We start from the raw sequence: 22,783 nt of genomic DNA on the forward strand, positions 1-22,783 counted from the left end.
CCACCAGAACAAAATCCTGGATACGGCCTTGCTTGTGCCCCCCCCAGAAAGAAATCCTGGATCCGCCCCTGTGCTCAGGGTAAAATATTAGTGGTTTTTAAGTTCACCGACCTCTTGAGAATGACATTAACTATTCTAGATGAGATTGATAAATACCATTGAAATGAGTTCGGGCAACTTGTGAAAAATATAAATTACCTGGGGACTAATTTGCTTAAAATATGGAAATTCTGGCTTGCATGCAAGGCGTTTCTTTAAAAAAAAACTTGATTCCAGCTAGGTAGATTTCTACTTGCACAACGTGGAATTAACAGTTGGAATGTTTTAAAGATTGAATAGCGATTCCTTGTAATTAGCTTGATAGAACCAGATTGCTCTGATAGAACTACTTGGTTACGGAAACACAGATAACTTTTGTGGAATATCAAGTTCGAAAATAAAATTCCATGCCCCTGTGGTTTCTATGAACAGCTGTTGGAGCTGCTGCTATAAAGATTAAAGCTCGATTTTTTATTGGTTCCAGCTTACATGCTGAATTTGTTCAGCTGGAATCTCTGGCTACCTGTATGGAGAACTCCCAAGTTTTATTCTTTCCATACAAAATATGAAAGATATCCCACTTTCCGGTAAACAGATAAAAATAAAACATCACCTAAGAATTTGCACCCTAAAAATGGATTCTGGGTTTGCAAATATCAGAGCAACTCTTAACAAACAAGGCATTCCATCAGGGGCTCATTCACAAACTATGTTTAAGTTTCTTGCAAATTTTTACCAATCCTCTGATGGATATTGCAATATTATTCCCCCTCTCCCTGATGTTATAGGTGCTGTCTCTATGGTTGAAAATTTCAATACAAAAACATTTTCTCAGTAAATTTTGGTTTTTAGGTTTCCGCAGCGATTAGATCCACTATTACAATCCATTTTCGGGTGTACAATTGCGTGCTTAGTATTTAAACTCAACGTTTCAGTCTCCTGACTTCTATATTTCTGACTTCTATAGGTGTCTGCCAAAGGTGTCTTTTTGAGCCACAAGAAGATTAAAAGCCAGCAAAATAGAAGTAGGAATCCTAGCAGCACTATAAAAGTGCATGTAAAAGTCTATTTCGAAGAGTTAAATTTATACTAATGGGGTGTATTGTGTTCCCTACTCACTTATCTCCCTGTTTAACTTTGTAATACCAAATAAATGGAAAACTCGGTATACACCAAAGAAATGTAATCAGCAGAATTTCTAGAGCTACATCGCATGGAGTGAATTCCATTCAACTCCTCAGTACAATCACGCAGGAAGGGAGAGGAGGGGAGGACTTGGAGGCCTACAGGTCCTTGAAAAACCTCCCCGTTTTGCAGCAGCAGTAAATTTACTCAAAAGACAAATAGCTCAGGAGAATTTATCCTCTTTAACTTTATCCTATTGACTTCATCTTAACAAGTACACCATATATATATTTTTTGCAAATCATGATTTGTCATTTTGCAAATCATGAAATCAAGTGATCACTTTGGGCATTTTCAGTTTCTCAGGTTACCCTTAGGCTACCACACTGACAGGGACCTGAATAAAGTGGCCATAATTGTTCCAATTTTACCGAATCAGTACCGGTTGTATTCTGCTTCAGAGGGTGTGCCGTAAGTTTTTAAAAATTCTCTAAAATGTCCTGGTTTCGTGCAAAAATTATGGGCATTATTTTTTCATAATAACATAAAGTGAACAACACGGCAATAAGATGTTTAGAAATGTATCTTAGCAACTTCGAAGTACAATAATGAAATGGCGGCATTATCTAAAGAACTGCACTGTCAGTTTGGCACCAAACGTTGCAGCACCGGGATAGTAGCAGCCCACCATCCCTTCCCATTTCTTGAATTCCGTCCCCACTGCCTCCCTACTCACCTCCCCTCTGTTCATCCCAATGTATAATAATAATATTAGTTTTGATTTTACCCATTTCCATGAAGTAAGGCCTTAGGTGTTTGGACTTCACTGGGGACCAGGGGTGCAGCTAGGAATTAAGGCTGGGGGGGGGGGTTTAGGTGCAACTAATACCGGGGTGTGTGGGGCTATGGAACTCATTTGTTAGTACCATCATTACTCCAGGATAAGCGGTAGGTGCGAGATTAATAAATTGTGGAATTTTAAGATAAACGGTTCAAAATGGTGAGTTTTTCGGCTTTCTGAGGGATATTTTATTAATCCTTACATTATTCCACTATTCTATTAGTAATATCAATCCAATTAAGTAAAATGGATTAAACTTAAAAATTTCTCTGAGCTCTGGGGGGGTTGTAACCCCCCCCTTGCTGCGTCACTGCTGGGGGGACCTCCTCTCTTCCCATCCCCTCTTTACTAAGATGTCTTGGTCTAGGCCAAAACATTTATGGCCACCCTACCCCTAATGTGTGCATCATGAGAACTGAATTTACAGCAAAGAAATTAGGAATTAAAGATCAAATGTTTATAAGTTAATCTCACAGTTCGTATTTAGGAATGTCCCCTATTTCCTCTTCATTGACCAACATTCTGGAGCGACTCTTATCCTATTGATAATGCGAACAGTGTGTTAGTATGCTTGAATTCTTTTGGGGCTGGATTTTAAATTTGAATTTCCAGTATTGTATTAAACTGTGATTGTTTAAAAACTTGAGGTCCCGCACAAATGTTGGTAGTAAGTATGAAAGGAGATAGACATCAAATAGAAATTAATAGTCTTTAAAAAAACAGAAATTACTATTGCCAGAAATGTATATATTTAAAATTTTATTTAAAATAAAACCAATGTGATGATTATTTTCATAAGACGTAGTAATGAATGAACTTATTTTACACCAATTAACTGGAGAGGAGCTCAGCAAATTTTGTATATAAAACAGCATGGTTTGGTATCATACATTCATTTATTTAAATGACAAACATTACCATATTTTTTGATGATTCAATAGGTATTACTTTTTACCTTGCATAACTATACTTCAAACCAGGCCATCACAGAATTTTAGCCAAGCAGAGTAGATACATATATTTATGACCTTATCAGTAAATACAATATAGTACATCATAATTTACAAAAGATATATCTATTGTCAATGATGTACAAATTAATAGACATATGCCCACCTAAAATATTTGTTAGTACCATCATGTATGTATTACAAAAGTGCAGTGTTTTCACTTTTCTTGCAGAAAAATACAGTGCCAATAACTTTTTATACAGCAATGATGTTTAAGCATAGCAAGATTATATTTTTGACTGCAGGTGCAACCTAAGTTAGGTGCTATTTTGATAACTTATTTTTGCTTAAAATACTTTTGGGCTTTTTTTTTGCTGCGCATTAAGCATGTTAGATGAACTCCGTTTTTTTGATGCCTATAGAGAAATTCATTAACAGGCTGCCAGCTAACAATATAGATGCGAAAACAGTATATATTTTGCAGAGTAAGGTACTAATCAAGCTGCATAATTGGTAGGATTTTTGGCCATTTTAATCATTAAAAATGCAAACCTTTTGTAAGTAATCTAGGTCTACAATCCATTGTAAATCTAGAAAATTAAATCTTTGAATAAATCATGTTGAATAGTTACACGTAAAATAATGTTTGCAATACAATTTCAACAATGTACATTTTATCATGAATGATTAATTTATGAGATAGCATATTACAGAGATAAAAAATGGCAAATGTTATTCATATGGCCTTGAAAGTAACTCTTATAGCACTTGGCTAGAAGCTTTACCATGTAAGTGTCATTTCAATCTCTCAGTACATATATGGTCCACATTCACCCAAAAGACCACCCTAAACAACCAGCATCAACACTTTTTACATATACACACATCCTTTCTTGAATTTTTGTCGAATCATGCAAAATATAATTCATCTCTTTTCAATGAATGGGTTAACATTCGTCAAAAGACCTCTCGGCACATCCAACATCCATTGATCTCCAACCCCTCATAGCAACTCTCCTGCGAACCATTCTCGCCTCTCCGTCGTCATCCTCTTTGTTGATGGACATGCCTTGGAAGAGTTTAATGTGCCCCTTCACCAGTCCTCCAACAATTTCATCAGGAAGAGGACTCGGAGGCTTCCCATCATCTTCCTCAGCACCTTCAACTTTTTCTTCCGCCTCCTCCTTTGACGGTCCCGCCTCTTCCGTGACGTTCTTCTTCTCCTTTGCCTCGTTTCCCTCCACTACCTCTTTCCTCACGTCCTCTTTCGAACCTTTACTTGCCATGCTCTCCTGTCTTCGGACCATATCCTTCACTCTTACCGTACATTCTTCCAATTCTTTGGCGATCGGATTCTCAACTTTTTCCACTGTCGCGACTTCATCCTTTTCAGCAGGCTCCTCAGTTTGCAACGACTTTCCGTCATTTTCTGCATCCTTCCCCTTCGCACCCAACTCACCTTCCACATCTTTTGGGGCTTGGGACTTGGGTACAACTTCCTCGGGGTCTTTAGACCCACAGGATACTTCAGAAGCTTTATCTGGATTCGATTCATCCTTTGCAGGAGTTGCTGTATCATTGGTCCGCAGATTCTCGGTTGTTTCTTTTGGTGAATCAATGGTTACTTCTGGTATTCCTCCCTCCTTCACTTCCTTTGTCTTATTCCCTCCTTTAATCTTATCCTCTTTTAGCCCTTTCTTTCCATTCTTCAGTCCTTTCGCGGTTTCCTCCACTTTCATTTTAAGCCTCACTCCATTGTCAGCATCTCTGCTGCATCCTGGAATCGCCAAGTCCACTGGCACTGGAGTATTTCTTTCTATTCGTTCATTCTGACTATACCCTTCATCAGTTTTTGTCTTAGCTGCCCCATCAGTTTTCTTCTTAGTATTCCAATCAGTTTTCTTCTTGACAGCTGCATCAGTTTTTGCATCATCAATGACCTGTTCTTGTGATGCAATATTACCAATCAGCACATTTCCACCCGTAGGCATGCTGGTTGATGGAATATCATTTATAGGGACAGCTGCAGGTCCCAGGTTTCCATCTGCAATGATGGTCTGGGAAGAGGCTGTGTGTTGCACCTGCCGATGCCCTTCCATTGGTGCATACGTCTGTTCAACTCTGGTGCCTCCCACGACCACGGGGGAGATGGGCATCAGGATGGGCTGCGATTCGTCCTCGACTCCCTCTTCCAGCAAGGTGGCATCCGTGAACGTCGAGTGTCCGTCGTCGGACGAGATGCTCTCGCTGATGTGCCTCTCGGGCAGCTCCGGCAGAGTTTGCATGTACGGCAGAGAGTTGGGGGCCGAGCTGGGGAGGGAGGCGAACCCTTGGACGTGGGTGGATGTGGACGGGGTAGGGCCCAAAGGCTGCGAAATTGGGAAGAGGGGCGTCGAGGTGCTCCCGTGGAGTCTGCTGTTGACTTTGGCGATGTTCATGGACTGGCTGGCCCTGAGGAGAGCTGTCTCGTACGTGGGCGGAGGCGAGTCTGGGATCGGAGTTGTCTGGCAGCTTCGAGAGCTCGTGTTTGGCGGGGGAGGGAAGAGAGTTGGTATGTCCACAGACTGGAAGGAGCTGCCAGGGAGATCATCGTGAGGGATCGTGGCTGATGTCATGCTGGAAATAAAGCAATACTGCGGTCAAAATCTCTGAAAATTAAATCACTCACTCTGTGATTCAACCTGGAGGTTGATAAACACAGATATCACACTGCTCATTTAATTTTATTTCACGGGTCTACTACATGTGTTGTAATTGGCTAGCAATTATCATCAGGTACTAGCATTTTATTGATTCAGACAGATATATACGAGGGGAGACCCAAAAATAACCGGACAAATTAAAAAAATATTCAAAATTTAATTTTTTTCTTTACAAACCCTAGTCACCTTTGAAGTACTCTCCATTTAAACGGATACATTGGCTAAAACGTTTTTTCCACTGCGCAAAACACCTTTGGTACTACATAATTGTTTCTGATGCCTTGCAGGACCAGCTTTGATTTTATTTTTACCTCCGTAATGTGATGCAAACATTTCCCTTTCATCACCATTTTATTCCAAGGGAACAAAAGGAAATCACAAGGTACGAGATCTAGTGAGTAGGGTGAGTGAGAAAGCAGTTTCATGCAATTTTTTACCAAAAACTCATGTCACGGCAAGCAGCAACGCGTGCCGCATTTTGATCAGGAGTCAGCAAATGGTGGATGAATTTCACCATGATTCATCTCATTTACTAATATTCAGCTTAAATTCAGGGCAATGTACTCAAAGAAAGACCAGATTGTTCAGCGAGTTCGTAAATAGTATGCCTTTTATCCTCGTGCACAAGGGCACAATTTGTTTTCCACATTTTCATCAGTTCTGGACCTGGTAGGTCAGCCCAGGCATTGAATGTATTCGATCGACATGTTGCCACATTTGAATTCCGAATAGCACTAGTGCACTTCATTTCTTTTTAAGGCATGTTCTATATAAGCTGTAGACAAAAGATTAACCTTGTCCAACTAACTTTTATCAAGAAGAGAACAAATTTTCAACACAGCACACTTTTTCGAATATCAGCCATTTCAAAAATCAAAGAGATCAAAAAACTCTTCAAATATAAACTGCCACCAAGGCTCGCTACAACCGTCTAAAGCCTACTGACTCAGAAATGATGAAACAACACTCATCTAGAAGGAGAAGCCCAAAATATGAGAGTTCTGTGCGCAGTGATTGAGGCATAGAAACATTATTATTATTATTATTAAAGATTACATCATGCCCTGAAGACGATGGACAACTCGCCCATCGAAACGTCGGCCGAGATGGAGTTGGAGAACCTGACCCGGTGGAAATCCCGTGTAACCTTCCACAACTGCATACAAAGTTACTTATTCCATAGTGTGCTTTTGTCAATGCATAGTTCATTTGGCCGTTTGTACCCAATCACCTGTCCTTCAGTGATCGTGCCTCCACCATTGGCCAGTGGGTAACTCACCTCGCTGGTCTGGGTCTGGCCCGCCTGCGCCCTTCAATCCTTTGCTCTTTCTCAGTGATTGTGCACTCATCTTCTGGGGGTAGCGCCACGGCCGTCGACGATGCGCAGTCTCCAGGGGGGCCGTTGGCTGCTTTGACCACATCCTCATACGTTGGAGGGGCTTCATAATCCGGAGGATCATCCGTCGAGATTTCTTCAATGCGGGCACCATCTGAATATGTACAGAGGTGAGAAACATGGGGTGGACTGAATCAATTACATAATTCATTTTTCTTCAAACTTCTTCCCCAAAAATACCAAAGCTCTGACTCAGAGACCAATATATGTATTAGCAGTTGGGGATTCATGGTCAACATGTTGAAATATTAGGCCACTTACACCAAGGATGAAATTTGCTATGAAAAAATAATTTGGCTCCACAGGGATTCGAACCTAGATCTCCCAATTTCTCAACAGGCATGCTACCAGTTACAACACCAAGACATCTTCTTCCAACGCGAATCTCTGTCTGGGTTTACAGAACAGTTGGGAAAACCCACTCTAAAATTCACAATGAAGCAAGATGCCTTTGTAGTATATGTATCTGGTGGCATGCATGACTGGCAAATTGGATATCCAGGTTTGAATTCTGGTTGAGCCGAATGATATTTTCATGGCAAAGTTCATCCTTCACCACACCCATGCATGACTGTGTATACATCTACATAGTTGTGAAAGAGAGGACTTATACTGGAAATTCAGTTACAATGAGAAAAAACAACCTTAACATTGTACTTACATGTTCGGCACAGGGCCATAGTGAAAGAGGGGAAGGGGATAGGGCCTGTGCATGTATCATGCATTTTGTGTTAATTGCCCTGTGGACCCAGCTGGCTATGCGAGCAAGTGTTCTTAATTCAAGATCCTAACAATAATAACAATATTTATTACTCCACAATAATTACAAACACAGAAAAATACAAAATGTTAGGAGCTTTAGGTGATCTAGAAGGCAAACCTGTGTTTATAATAGTGGAAAGGTTCATAAATAGTGGAAAAAAGGACATGTAAAAACATAAACGAAAATAATTTATTTGATTAAATAAAAATATTATAATAATTATCAAATTTAATTCAACTAATTTTTTTTTCAATTTTAGGGCAAGTAAACAGCCAATTTTTTAAAGTTTTTAGAAAAATAGGTATGGATATTTACCACCCTGTTGTCCTCAGGTGGTCATAATTGTTGTAGACTTGTTATCCACGTTAAGCAGTTATTTGTCTCACAAAAGTTTTGAGCCCTTAGTTTTTATGAAAGTTGAAATGAGTATTTGCTTTTTATTCACACAAAAATAAAATTGTGGTAACGTTCACTCAGACATCAGGAGAACTGAAAAACCTTAATTTAAATTGTGAATCGTACTATTTTGTTTAGCCATTAACACATTGCGTACGAATGGCGAGAATTCTCGTCATTTTCTTCCCAAACGTTCCGGACGGATGACGAAGATTTTCGTCATTTAGGCGCGTCAACCTAAACAATTTTAAAGCGTGCAATACATATTTGTTAGTACGTTTTCAGTTGTTGTTCGTTATTCATAATGAATTAATGCATCATATAATTTGATTGGGTAAAGTTATATTCTAAACATTAGCTTACCCCGGTACGCAACGAGTTAAAAAATGCTCTGATCAAAATGTTTTATCCCACTTTTTTAAGGTTTGCTTTCCCTACCATGTCTCTACCTTTGAGTAACTTCACCCCCGGTAGTAGATGACCCATCATTAATTAAGTTGCTTTGCAACTGATCAGTTTCTCTTTCAGAATATCAATTGGTAAAGTAGGGAACTCGTACATACCATACTCTCCGAGGAGATCGCTGATGGTTTGCAGTCTGCTCTGGAGCTCACGGTGTTGGCGTGCCCGAGAACCCATTCGATAGAGCAGGATGATCAAGGCTGCGATGAGAAGTATGAGACCTGATAGAACAAGAAAAAAAGTGATTACCTGCATTCATTTTGAAAAGCTCAGATGGTCACTCAACTATCAAACAGAAGTTCACTGAATTTTCCACAATTTCCATATCATCTTCAAAATTTTCTCTTTGCAAAAAAAATTACTAATGTTAATTGATAAATAATTACCTTAACAAGATATTGTTGAAATGACACATTGCAGTTAAAAATATAATTTTGTGAAGTAAAAATTACCCTTGATACAAATTTTGTGAAATTAAAACATAGAAATGAATTTTAAAAGGAGCAGAACACCATCTACTTACATTTGGGAGTGAAATATTTCAATAAAGAAGAAGGAAATATGTATCATCATTTGGCCTTATGAGTAAAAATAATTTTTTAAGATTCACAAATAATTTTCCTGTATTTCTTTGGAACTCACACCAAGGCATTACCTGTATAGCCTTTGACAGTCATCTTCAGTTCAAAATTAATTGGTTAATAATATAATAATACACGGTTACAGATGGCTGAGTTGCCTATTTCACTGAGGCCCCTGCACTTGAAGGGACTTAGCAAGGCTCAGTTTAATTTAGCAATGAATTAAGAGGTCCCATACCTGCTTCCACCAATACAATGACACAAAGGCCAATGAATGTGGAAACAAGCAACTCATTCCTCTCTGAAGTCTGAGCAGGAATAAGTTTCTGCACAATCACATATCCTCATAGCCAATTGATCAATGAGAATTAGGACTAGGGAAGAATGTAATAATTTCTCAGAGATTCTTATTATATGTCACTCTATTTTCACTGGAAATGACCCATACATCCAGTGCAATCTCAGAATGAATACAAAACATTAAAGGTATGAACCACAAATGCTTGAAAAGTATCTCAAGTAAGCAGGGACTGTGAATTTGATGCACTTCAAAGTCTTCGACAAGCTCTGATTATTCACAAAATTACCAGCAGTAGCAGATACAAAGAAAGCTCAAGGGGGGCGCAAAAGATATCTTGAGTTACTTTCTTTCATCGTAATAAAAAATAATCAAGTCACAGGCAGACCTTCAGAAATTTTTAATTAAAGTGATTATACATATATTCAAGACAATGCCATCTTATGATATAAAAAAGTTAGAATGGTGGTTCTGCTATGTTTGTCAACATCCGCCACAGTTTACCAGTGGATGATTTTGTTTAAACCAGTAAATATTCACTGAAACTTTTGGCAGTAAACTTATAAATGCCTTTCAATTCAAACCAAAGAATTGCCAGATGGATGGGCCACCCGTGGTTATATACAATGTGCACGACCGAACGTATTTGAGGGTTGCATAAACGTTAAGGATATAAATCTGTGTTTCGGTCTTATACATATTTACAATGGTACTATAATCACTTACGCCTGGGGGATTAAGATCTTTGTTTCGGGGTAGCACCGTAGGCGGATTTAGGGGGGACACGTACTTCCCCCCGAGACGCTTAAAAAATTGAAAAGATTTTTAATACGGTTATCATTATGTTTGTTTTGTGTATTACAGAGCCTCAATGATTTAATTTCATATTAGTAACTTTCATATTAAAATGAAGAGAATATTTCGCATAGTAATTTTTGTACGTTGCTTTAAATGTCAAATATAAAGATTGTTTGCCTGTCAGGCCCCTCCCCCACAAAAAAAATTTGGATCCGGCCTTGAGTAGCACAGTTCATTACTTTCTGCGGCACCTTGGTGGTATGCAAAACCTGTCAGCGATAATGTGTCTAATGCAGAAGGAAGAAAAATAAAAACTTTGCCTCCTACAAATTAATTTATTATTGTGAATGTAGAAAGTGTGATATGCATAGACAGGCAGCTTTAAGACATTCGTCAATTATATATTTTAAGACTGTTAGTTAACCTATTGAAAAAAAACTTTTGTTGAAGAGCCTCCTTAAAGTTCCAATCTTTTACTTCTCCGAGAAATATAAGGGTCGCAGAAATAAAAGGATGCACCCCAGATGTTTTCTTTCAGATAAATTATATGTACTGCATAATGCATTTAAATTCATAATGCTTAATTATGCATAACAAAAAAATATAAAATTTTCTGTTGAGTATATGTTAATATAACTTTAAATGTGGATTTAGTACCATTTTTCATGGCCAGATTTTTCATCCTCATGTACTTGATACTTCAGGACTAACGTAAGTGGTAGGAAGGAGTTTTAACTCACCTAAACTGCTGACAATGAACACCAGAGTGGCAGTCTTTAGGTCTGGGTATCTCTCCATTTTCGGGAAGTAGTAATTTGGTGTGTGGGAGTACCAATGGCGGTCGAGACCATTGTCAGAACCCATTCCTCCCATCATTCCGATTCCTCCCGGTCCATCCAGTAGACCACCATCCCCATCTGAAAGCAGACATACATGGGCCCGGCCAATCGCAACATATCATACGCTCTATGCAAAAGGGAAACACATATCTTAATGCTATTCTTGTATGATATGTGGCGCAATGTGGTGAAATTTATTAATATTAATTAAATAAGACATTTCAACATTTCCACTGAATTCATTTTTGCACAACACATTTCATTGCAACAAAAACAATTGGAAATGTTAATGAAGCAACAAAATGCTTTGTGCAAAAATAAAGTCAGTCAAAATATTAAAATGCCTTATGATAACTGTTACAACTGTTACATGGCAATTGATGTGAATTTTACAGCCTTTCATGTCGTAAAATTGTATTACATGCATCACATTTACTGCAAAGTGCAGCTTACGCACTAGAATGAAGCTCATATCAGGTAGTGTATTCTTGGGGGCCCATATTCCCTTGAATTGCCATCCTTAATGGACCACTAAGGCCTAACATCTAGCACCATGAACATTGGTAATTGCCATGGGAATCAAGGAACCTAAATAGCATAGTTTCTTCATAGTTCCAAGAAGCTTCTACCAGTGGCAGACCCCATTCCAGTGCTTAACCCTTTCACTGAGGCTGTGAACGTGCATTCGCACGGCAGGCTGCTGTGAACGTACTTTTACTTCCTCCCTGCTATGCACTTTTGACAAAAGCACTTCGAAGGGGGCCTCCCTCCCCAAAAGTGACCGATCTGACTGCATTTTGAAAATCTATCAATCAATGCGATCATCAAAAAATGATTGTTTGCATTGCACTCATGCCAATCAGGCAATCAAGTACGTCCTTGAAACGTGTTTCTGCGATAAGAAATAACGATTTTATTAACTTTGCAAAAATGGCCAATTTCCGGTGGTCTGCAGCCACGTTTTTAGCAAAGTTAATAAAATCGTTATTTTTTATCGCAGAAACATGGTTCAAAGACGTACTTGATTGCTTGATTGGCAGGAGTGTGTTACAAACAATCATTTTTTTAACATTGGATTGATTGGTTGATTTTCAAATTGCAGTCAGAGCGGTCACTTTTCGGGAGGGAGACCCCACGCTCGGAGGGTCCAAGATATGGGCCAGCGAGGGTGAGCTTGTCGAGGAAAGGGTTCTGGATTAGCGACCCTTTGGAGGGTGTACCATGCCCATCCTGAAAGTACCTGCTCCATGGCCCAACGAAACGCATATTAACCTTTTCGCCGCATGTGAGGAGATGGTTTTCGGAGATTGAACAGCAGTTTAAGGGTTAAGCCACGCTTTGCAAGTACATATTACAATTCTGCCATGTAAAAGGCAGTGACATTAATACAAATTCAGTGGAATATAATTCCCCTGGACTTGGAGTGAAACCATATACCTTTGGCATACTACTATGCTGATCATGCTCTTGGTTTCCCATGGCAATTATACCAAGGTTCATGGTGCTACCTGTTGTATAAGCATTCACCTAAGACTCAGCAAAATTTCCCACGAGAATCGAGGAACTTGAATGGCACAGTGGTCTACACACTGACCCAGACAATGAAGGGTTCACAGTTTGTTTCCCAGTCAAGAGGAATATTTTCCCATGGAAATCAATTTGAAGCACAGTTGAGGACCTCAAATCCGGAAGCTAAGAGCTAAGGCTGGGGGGGGTGTTTTAGGTCCAACTAATACTTTGGGATGTGGGGTTATTGCATACCCGCCAGGGTAAGCAGGAGAAGCGGGGGCGAAAAATTTTAAGATTAATGGTTCAAAATGGCGAGTTTTACGAATTTCTGAGTGATATTTGATTAATTGTCCCGCTATTACATAAGTGATCCTAATCCAATCAAGCAAAATGGATTAAACTTAAATATTTCTCTAAGCTCTGGGGGGGGGGGTTTATCCCCTAAAACCCCCCTCGCTGCACCACTGATTAGCACATCCTGTGAACATACGCTAACAACTTAGGCAGGGACACGTATGGATCTCAAATATCAAGCACAAGAGCCTGAACGCATTGATAAATCAATTAATTAACTAAATATAGAAGCTAAAGACCAAAAATCCAGAAAAACCAGAAATCCAGAAACACTTTGGTCCCAAAGCTTTCCCGATTTGAGGGATTTTCCCGATTTTTTTTCCCTCAACTGTATTATGTTGTTTAAATTTGTTACAATTTTTCCCATTTGCCATTTACAGAGCACAAGGTTATTGTGAAAGGGAGTCTGAATACTGATCGAAATACATCTTTCCAGGTGGATGACCAAACCACGTTGACATGCTGTCCTGCTCCAGACAACTTCTAGATCGAACTTTTCATGAAAAAAATGGGCTTCTGTCTTCAGATGAACCACTCTTCTCCACAGTCTTCTTGACTCAAAGCAGATAATAAATCCTTACCAGTATGGCATGATGGAGGTTCATCACTGGCATCTCCGCAGTGATCAAAACCATCGCAGGTGAGTCTACCAGGGATGCACCGGTGGTTCTTGCACAGGAAATCAGATCCAGCAAAGCAATCTAGAGAGGACAAGGATTTTTCCCTCATTTTTCAAACATATTTTTTCTTGAAATCATACATTCTAATTATTTTCAATAATTCAAAAATATTAATATGATGTACGTGATGCAGTGAAATATACTTTAAACTTAAATCTTGCACTTTTTATGTGTCTTACGTTTTCATTGTTATATCCTTGGAAAAAATAAATTATTATTATTATGTATTTTACAGGCCTCATCACCAATTTATATGATTGTGTAGGTACTAAAAATATAAAAAAATATGAATGATATAAAGAAAATAGTGAATTAATAAACTGTATGACTCAAAAATTAAAAACTCAATGGCTCTTTACCAGAAGACTAGATTCAAATGGTAACTGCTAAATCTCCTTCTCATTAATGCCCAAGAATTCATGAAAAACATTACTTTAAGAGAATGCATGATAAATGTTTAGAAAAATGAAAAAAATTACTTTAAAATGCCATTTTACTACAGCAAAGACTTATTTATATTTTGTAAATATTTATCCCTTCGAAGATGAGCTTCCTGCATTGTTGGTAAAATTGATTTCAATTCTATAAAGAGTGAGAAATGAACGATATTATGTAGATCAGGATAGTTAAAATTAAACTGCGAAAATAATTGTAAACAAGTAAAGATAAGACTTACCCATATAGCTAAAAGCTGTGTACACAATGGAAAGCCTGGATTCATGGGCAAATGTACCACTAAGAGTCACGTAGAAACCAACTTCCAAGGGTAAAACATGCTCTCGACCAACCTAAAAAAAAAAAGCAAGACACGGTGTATCAGGGGTTTAAAATAACCCCATCTAACCCAAAGCTGCTTCAGGGAGAACTTAAATTTCAAGACTTCTCACCTTAAAAATGTGAAAATTTTCGACTCAATCACATTTAATGTGGCAGCTAAATATTTTATCATTAAACTTAACAGCACAAAAGAACACGTAGTTTGAATCTTTCCTGAATAGAGCCGAAAATATATACATTTATGATGTTGCTTGGAAGTGAAATTGGGTTGCAATGGGTTAAAATAAATAAAGTTCATAAAATATGTTCAAATCATTAGAGGATTGTCAAGAATTGGCAAGATTGTCACAAATAAGGCTTAAAAAATGTAGCTGCATTTAAGACTGACGTACTAAGGAATCTGAAATAAAAATTATTTTACTCCATTGATGAATTTTTAGATAATGTTCGACATGTATCCCGTATCCATTGTACGTATTAAGTTTCTGTAACCTGATGTGCCCCGCATCAGTGTATTCTTTGTAACTACTTGATATCTGGAAAAATACAACATTATTATCATTATTGTTGTTGTCACCAAAAATGCTTTTCAAAATTTAAGCCTCACAGACAATTATAATCCTCATCCATAAGTCCTGGATAATTCTTGAAGTTCCCATAAGCATTCAAATTCCAACTATAAATCTTGATAATTCTTTAAGTACCCTTTATAACCCTAAGAAAAATTCAAAGCTCCATGTACATATATAGGAGCTTGTTAGTTCTTATAAATTTAAGTAGTCCATATATACACTAGGCTGAGCAGAATAATAATATTTTTTTGGGAATGACTGAGTCCTATGTGGAAAAGTTGTATACTGGTATGTATCAGGATCTCATATGCAATTTTTCTGAAAATTGGATAAAATAAATCACTGCCCAGAGAGAATCAACAGAGTCAAACGAGATATTGAGGATTAATAATGAAATACACTTTGTTACTTCCACAATTCCTAATGAGATATTGAGGAACTTGTTACGAGGATTAATAAAGAAAATATTTAGCAAAGTCCCCTGAGACTGTTTTGTAGAGTTGCGACAGTGGTTAGTGATATATGTACCTGTTTCCTTGCTGCAACAGGGGGTGGGGGTCGACGTCTGCGTGGAGGGGGTGATCTGGGCTGGTCGGTGACTGGGCTGGCCATGAGGGCGAGTGGAGAAGAGGGCGCTCCTGTCGTGGGCTGATTCGTCTCCCACAACGGCACTTCCACGGGCAGATCCTCACCACTAGGAATAATCCTGCATTCAACGATGATAACGATAATAATATTTATTTGCTACCTTTGACAGCCGAAATAAAATAGAAGAAGAGATAAAAATTAAGCAAATATGTGTTACTGGAGGCTATCAAAATTATTGAAGTGTAAACTCCTGTCAAGAAATACCAAAATTAGAATATGTATACACAGTCATAATACAGCCTGTTCTCTTGCATGGGGAAGAGGTATGGACCCTAATAAAGCCTAATCCTAATCATGCATGTGACCATGGTCCTAATTTTTGAAATCATTTACCATCTTCTTTTGTTGAAGATAGTTTTTTAAATTTATATTTTGTTAACCGTTTTACTGCCACCGGGCCGATATATCGGCCCTCGCTGGTTGAGCGAAAAAGGCCAGGGGCCGATTTATTGGCCAGAATTATTTCCTGGTTGTGGCCTTTTCAACGGCTGTACTTTAAGTAAATCCCCATAATCTATCTATGGTTATAAGATGTAAATATATCTTAAGAATTGGGAAAAAAATGTAGACGTATTAAATAAAATTAAGTAGTTGAAAAGTTTTTAAATGTGAAATGTTGCTAATTCCAGAAAATAGCCTTGGCAGTCTTCGTACATCCCACATCCTGAAATGGGCCGGCAGTAATAGGGTTAATCAATATTTTTGGCTGAAAACGATTGAGAGACATTAACCGCTAGGTCTTTACCTGTAAGTGGAATCTGCATTTCTGTTGACAGCACCCATCAAGGGAACTGGTTCTGCAATCTCCGAGGCAATCGGACTAGCCAAGCCATTGGGGTGAATGATAGCCTGTTGCTGAAGCCAACCAAAGAGGTGGGAGTTGCGATGTGGAGGAGCATCGGCATTGTGGGAGACGTGCCGCTTGTACCGCGTGGAAGAAGACCCATGGTGCCTCATGGGGGAAGCTGCCGAGGGCGAGGGAAGGCGCAGCACCTCCAACAGGGGGGTCTCCGAAGTGGTGCCTTGCCGGACGTGCAGCTCAGTGCTGCCACCTACCAACAATAAACAAATGAAACAAACTCATTGAGTGCTGCTGGAGTTTTATAGAAGACTGGTAGAGAAGCCTGTTGATTTATAAGAGAGATTCATATCCTCACCGTATACAACCTCTTTGAATTTTTCAGCATTTTGCATTTATTAAAAAACTTAGAAATATACCCCATTAAGCTGTCCCAAAATTTTTTTTAAATCTTCAAAATGGTCAATTGGATTTCAATGAACCTTGGGTATAAAAGAGTAGGCAAAAAAAGATTTTTGAAAAATTTTAAATAATTAGTTAGAGAGAGACGCCTAAATACCAACACCATTAATTCGTCATACGATTTCACGAAAACTGCCAAAATAATGGTAATCAGGGTAAGTTATGACCCATAGTGCAAAAATATAGTTGTTTTTTGCGTACATTTTACCATTTAGGCTTTGCGTACATGCACAATACATAGATCAGGATCTGAATGTGTATCGCTACCCCCTGGATCGAGCACTGCATCCAGGCAAGCCTTATACACTTGCTGAGTGATTGTATCCTATGTAGTGTCTACTGGGCAAATAAATACATATATTGCATTATGCCGAGGAGAGCAATGACTCTTTAAACGCACCCATGTCCTGGAACTGGGCCACCCTCAGGTACAGGTGTGTCTTGAGGTGAGCACGGAACTTGGGGGGCCTGACAATCCAAACGCAGTCATACGCCCTCATGCTTCCGGGAGGTACCATCTCCATCATGGTGATTGCGCCACCAATGTCCTCCACAAAACCACCACAATCTGCAAAACAAGAGACAAAGATTAAAACGGTGCACACTGAAAATCTCATAAGACAATATACAGCCTGAAATCTTAGTTACAACGAATGAAAATACCTGCCATTTTCACTAAATTAATGCATTTTGTAAGACTTTGGCAGCAGAATTATGTATATTTTTTTTCCGAAGGGAATATTAATAAAAATCAACTTTTTTACTATTTATTAATGCGTTGAATAAAAAATTTCGCTCACTCAATTGTTTTCTTTGAAAGTTGGTATGTATTACACATCAGTAAAAACTGTAGGAAGCAAGAGAGGCATGTAGCATGCCAGATTAACACGGATAATTATTCCTTCGCATAATTCTCCACTTAGTTAATTGGAGAAATATATGTGGTTGTGTAACAACTAGTGAAATCAATCAGCCGATGAAAATCTAACAGAAACACAGTACAATAAGAAGGGATCTAGGACTAGGGAAAAGCAAACATAGCTAAAGAATCATCAAATTTTGAATGAAAAACCTTACCTGTGAAAGGCTTCAAGATGTTGTCAGCAATCTGTCCTGCAAAATGAATTTAAAAATTCAGGAAATTTGATTTTAAGCCAGGGTAAAGATACATTTCACATTCTCTTGTGAGTGAATATGAGATTTTTGCCTTCGAAAGTTTCATAACATCCATTTTATCCTTGTTTTGATAGATTTTTTTTATAATGATAAAAATTATGAGATTTTAGAATTCTTATCTTTTACATTGTCATGCAGAAAGGGTGAAGTTTTCATTAAACTACAATTAAATTTATACAAGTGACAAAGCAAGTGCTCAGGGCAACTACGTAGAGATTTAAATTCAACAAATTCTAATATTGCTGGATTATATGAAGTGCTGATTGCCGGAATACTGAATTGGCAACTTTTTTAAAACTGATTTTTTCAGTTAAGTCATAATGGAACAACTTCAAGACAAGAAAGCTCCTATAGACTCGGCATTTTCTCAGCAATACTCTTGGCAATTATAATAATATGATACTGACAAAAAAATATGGACCACGTATTTTTACATTAATCACAACTTTTCAAGGATGGGCTGTTTAAAACATTTCCTTACCAGTAAGAAAAGAATATGTTGCCTTGTATCCAAGACCTGTCCCTCCATTGGCATAGAATCTGACGAGAAGGGATGGCCCCGAAGATAGGACAACAGGCGGCCTGAATTGAGCTCCGCTACTCACTTCCAAACGTGTCCCGTTCCAGTCATAGAACTATTAAAGAGAAGAATGAAAGAGATCAAAAAATCACCAAAGAGTTAATTGAAGTTTTCTTTGTTGTTTTCCTGGAGTACGTCAATGTACGTAAAGGTCAACTTGGATCCTGGCTAAGCCAAATATTTTTTCATGGCTAACTTCATCCTTGGTGTTTATATATTACTATTATTACATTGTTACAAGTGGGCCATTGGCCATTGGCATTAGGTGGTAACATATACATATGATGCAAAAACAATAGAAAACATTATATGAAACCCTTGGTCCCTACTTCTTCAACAGCTTTTTAAAAATATGTAAATTTTTCGGGAAGGGCTCAAATAGTTTTGCTGGTAGGTCGTTCCAGTCCCTTATGGTCCTATTCAAGAAGGAGAACTGCTTTGCATTTGCCCTTCGTGATCAGCACTTTATCTTGAACTGGTGATCATTTTTTCTAACAAATCTTTTTAAATGTCCTTCCCAAACTCTTTCCATGCTTTTTCCCCACTCATAATTCTAAACATGCCACATAGCCTGCTTCTTTTCCTCCTCTCTTATAAACTCTCCCACCTCAGGACTCTGAGCATTTCCGAAACACTTTCCATTTTCTTGTGCTTTCCCAACACATACCTCGCAGCTTTTCTCTGCACCTGCTCCAATTTCTTCACCTCTCCTTTAAAATGTGGGTCCCAGACAAGAGATGCGTACTATTTGCATCCATGCACGTGACTGCATAAAAGGTCACTTATTGTTTCATGGGGAGCTTCTTGGAAGGCTACTCAGGGGTCCCACCAAATAATTGTTGACATTGCAGCCAACATTCCCATCTTCAGGGCTGATAATAGTTTTGTGCAATTGTCTAGTTTCGTGTCTGCTCCTGGTCCTCCTCCCGAGGTCTCCCCTGATTGGCCGGTTTGTGCTCTTTGTGGGCCAATCAGATCCTCCTCAGCATTGGCTTTTAGGCATTGCTTAGTGTGTACCCCATGTCACGATTGAAATTATCACAATGCATTCATTTTTTAATCTCTCCCAGAATTTTATCTCACACTTCAAGATTTATACCCAGTTCCACCCCATGGATGGAATGGCTATGGCTGATGGCATGGTCTTCCACTGCAGATTTTTTGAGTTGGAAGAGTCAGAGGTCCTTTGATGTTCCTCTAAACTGATTGCCACCGCTATCCCCATCTCCCCCACACACTGTTGTCCACACTCGCCGCTAAGCACCAGGAGGAGTTGCAAGTCCACATGGATCTTTGGCTCTCTATAGATGGTCTTTAGAGTTTAGAGCAGGGCTGAAAGTACGAATCAATTCCATACCTTTTGAGGATTCTCATAATATTTGCCAACACTATCAAAATGCATGGGATGCCAGCTGTAGCAATAGGATCTCATCCTTTATTACATTTTTGTGTATTTTGAAGATCCTCTTTGGGGCTGCAAGAATTTCAAGTAGCCATTTAGTCTGAAAATCTTAACATTCAATCTCCTTTGCTACATATGTATATGCAATTTCAACAATTACCCAGTGGACGTCCTGAGTAGCCATTTTAGATTACTCAATCAATTAACCAATATTGGTCATTTAATCTCTGAAGGGCTCTAAGCCAGTATTTTAGCTTCAAGATGTCAGGAAAAAAGCACTGAAGACCCATATAAGCTCTAGCATTCGATATAGCACAAATTTGCAACTGTAAAATGGCATTTAAAGTTATCTTCAAGGGAATGGAAGTGAATTGTACCATTTAAGGGTAATTCATATCATCTACAAGTAAAAAAACACTATTCCTAATCCCCACACACCTTTTCAACTGCATAAAAGCTTGGGACATGAGAAAATCTTCTGGAGACCATTATCTATTAAACCATTAACTCTGTGTATGTAGTATCACTGTATTACTGGCACTATGCAGACAACTGAGAAACCTAAACAGAGCATTTGTTAAGGTAAATAACCACTCTAGAGCAGCTAGGAATTAAGTCTAGGGGGAGTCCAGGTGCAAAACACTGGGGTGTCTGAGGGTGTGGAATACCCACTAGGGTAAGCAGGAGGTGCGGAGGCCCTACCCTAGAAAATTTTTCAGATAAATGGTTGAAAATGGTGAGTTTTACGGCCTTCGGAGGGATATTTCATTAATATTTACACTATTTGATAAGTAATATTAATCCAATTGAGTGAAATGGATTAAACTTAAAAATCTTAGCTCTGGGGGGGGTTTATCTCCCAAATCTCCCCCTCACTACGCCACAGCTCTATAGTATTAGCAGCATTGTACAGCATGGCTAGGATTTTCCCAAAGCCTGATAGCCATTCCTTCTCATTGTGCATCAACCTGTCCATTGGTTTCTCACCTCGACGATGGATGAGGCGGCGAGCTGGAAGTCCGAGAAGAGTAGACGGACGCGGGCCGAGGGATCGGGGCTGATGATGAAGTGCTCGGCCCCCAGGTCCCTTGGGTAGAGGGAGGGGAAGAAGGGGGAGGAGAGAATACCCCCAGTCGTCGCGTTGGCCGACGGGTTTGGACGATATCCCTTGTGGAACTGACGATTGCCTGCAATATTCAAAACAGGAAAATGAGAAAGCCAGTTGGCAAATTAGCAAAACCAAGTTAAGCCAATTTCCACCCAGAAAACTTTCTGCTTGCAATTTTGAAGGTATTTGGGTAGGTACACTGCTTCTGTGATCACCTTTAAAATATTATGGTGATTCATCAACTCATTCCTACGGAATGACCCATAGCCATGGGTGATAACGAGGTCAGGATCTAATGTAGTTCAATTTATTCAAGCGACCTTGATAAAAAGGATGAATTTTCAGGGCAAGCATATTCTTGGATTAAGGAAAGTTATAATTATCCATACAATGCTGTTTCCTGCTCAATTTAATGGTACTTGCATGCCATTTACAGATAGTGGGCATCTATATTGAATAGGAGTGCAGGTTTTCTTCAAGAGCCTCATATGCTCCGACTATTAGGATGTAGCGATATGGCAATAGTGGGCAGAAATGGGTGAAAGGAAATATAAAACTCTTGGCAAGAAATCATCAATAAATTTCACTCTAGCAAATACTTCCCAAAGTGGTTGATGAGACAATATTTTTTAGGCTTTCACCACATTTTTGTTTTCTGAGGGCAACAGTTTCCTGCAAGATTTCTAGCAAAACTCTCCTCCACACAGACAACAGAAAATGAGGCGAATGCCTGGACAACTTTATCACAACAGATTTCTCCGATTACTTATTTCAATTTTGTCACTTTCTTTTCCTTTCACAAATTGCTTGGAGCATTGGTTATCCCTCAGTTTAAAAGGAAAATTTGGGTTAACCCATTGAACTAATTAAAATTGGCACAGAAAATGGGTGTCAAACTTTTCATCTATAAAAAAGTTTTTTCCCACAAATATGTATCACTCCATTTTCATTCACATGCAAATATACAGCAAAATATTAAAACAAAGCAAAAGGAATGGAATAAATCGTTTAAGTAGTATAAATATTGTTTGGAATACTCCAAATTAACTACAGACTACAGATAATTTCCCTAAAAAAGTTTCCACTTCAATCAGTAAAACAGATGGAAAAAAAGAAGGATATGTTACATTAGGTCTTCAAAAGCAAAGGGTTCTGGCACTCTGATTCAGGCGTCATGTTTTAGCAGTGTGAGAGTAGCCATTCGATGGGGAGAAAAATAGAATAATAATAATTGAGGCAAAAGGTGATGGTTTTTTTTAAAATATACTACGGCAAGGGTGGTTATCAGTATGAGTAGAGAATATTTCCCAAGACCTGGGGTCTCCAAACTTTTCAATGTAAGCACCACATTACATATTTCCCACATTTACGAGGGCTGAAGTAATAAATAATAAAGAAATCAGTGCCAGTAATTTAAATTCCTCATTGAGTATAAAGATGGAAAAATTAAAATATACCTTGTATCTTATTATTAGGTATATCTTGTATGATATTAGGCACGATATGGTGGAAGTTCTTAATATTAT

The 22,783-nt window shown here is 38.6% G+C and overlaps 1 protein-coding gene across 1 annotated transcript in view; it reads right to left on the reverse strand.

Annotated features, from left to right (window-relative positions):
• Positions 1-2,882: 2,882 nt before the first annotated feature.
• The window catches only part of LOC124168961, a 61,385-nt gene continuing 41,484 nt past the window's right edge, over positions 2,883-22,783 (reverse strand). The window contains exons 4-15 of the mRNA XM_046547382.1: positions 21,137-21,336; positions 18,649-18,802; positions 18,069-18,104; positions 17,392-17,559; positions 16,476-16,782; positions 15,611-15,788; positions 14,410-14,521; positions 13,635-13,754; positions 11,092-11,268; positions 8,776-8,895; positions 6,937-7,147; positions 2,883-5,571 (exon numbers count right to left, since the gene is read on the reverse strand). Of these exons, the coding sequence (XP_046403338.1) occupies positions 3,903-5,571; positions 6,937-7,147; positions 8,776-8,895; positions 11,092-11,268; positions 13,635-13,754; positions 14,410-14,521; positions 15,611-15,788; positions 16,476-16,782; positions 17,392-17,559; positions 18,069-18,104; positions 18,649-18,802; positions 21,137-21,336 (3,452 nt within the window). The 3' untranslated portion in view covers positions 2,883-3,902. The remainder of the gene's footprint in view (positions 5,572-6,936; positions 7,148-8,775; positions 8,896-11,091; positions 11,269-13,634; positions 13,755-14,409; positions 14,522-15,610; positions 15,789-16,475; positions 16,783-17,391; positions 17,560-18,068; positions 18,105-18,648; positions 18,803-21,136; positions 21,337-22,783) is intronic.

Source organism: Ischnura elegans, chromosome 12 (genome assembly GCF_921293095.1).
Source record: "Ischnura elegans chromosome 12, ioIscEleg1.1, whole genome shotgun sequence".
Classification (NCBI taxonomy): Eukaryota; Metazoa; Arthropoda; class Insecta; order Odonata; family Coenagrionidae; genus Ischnura; species Ischnura elegans.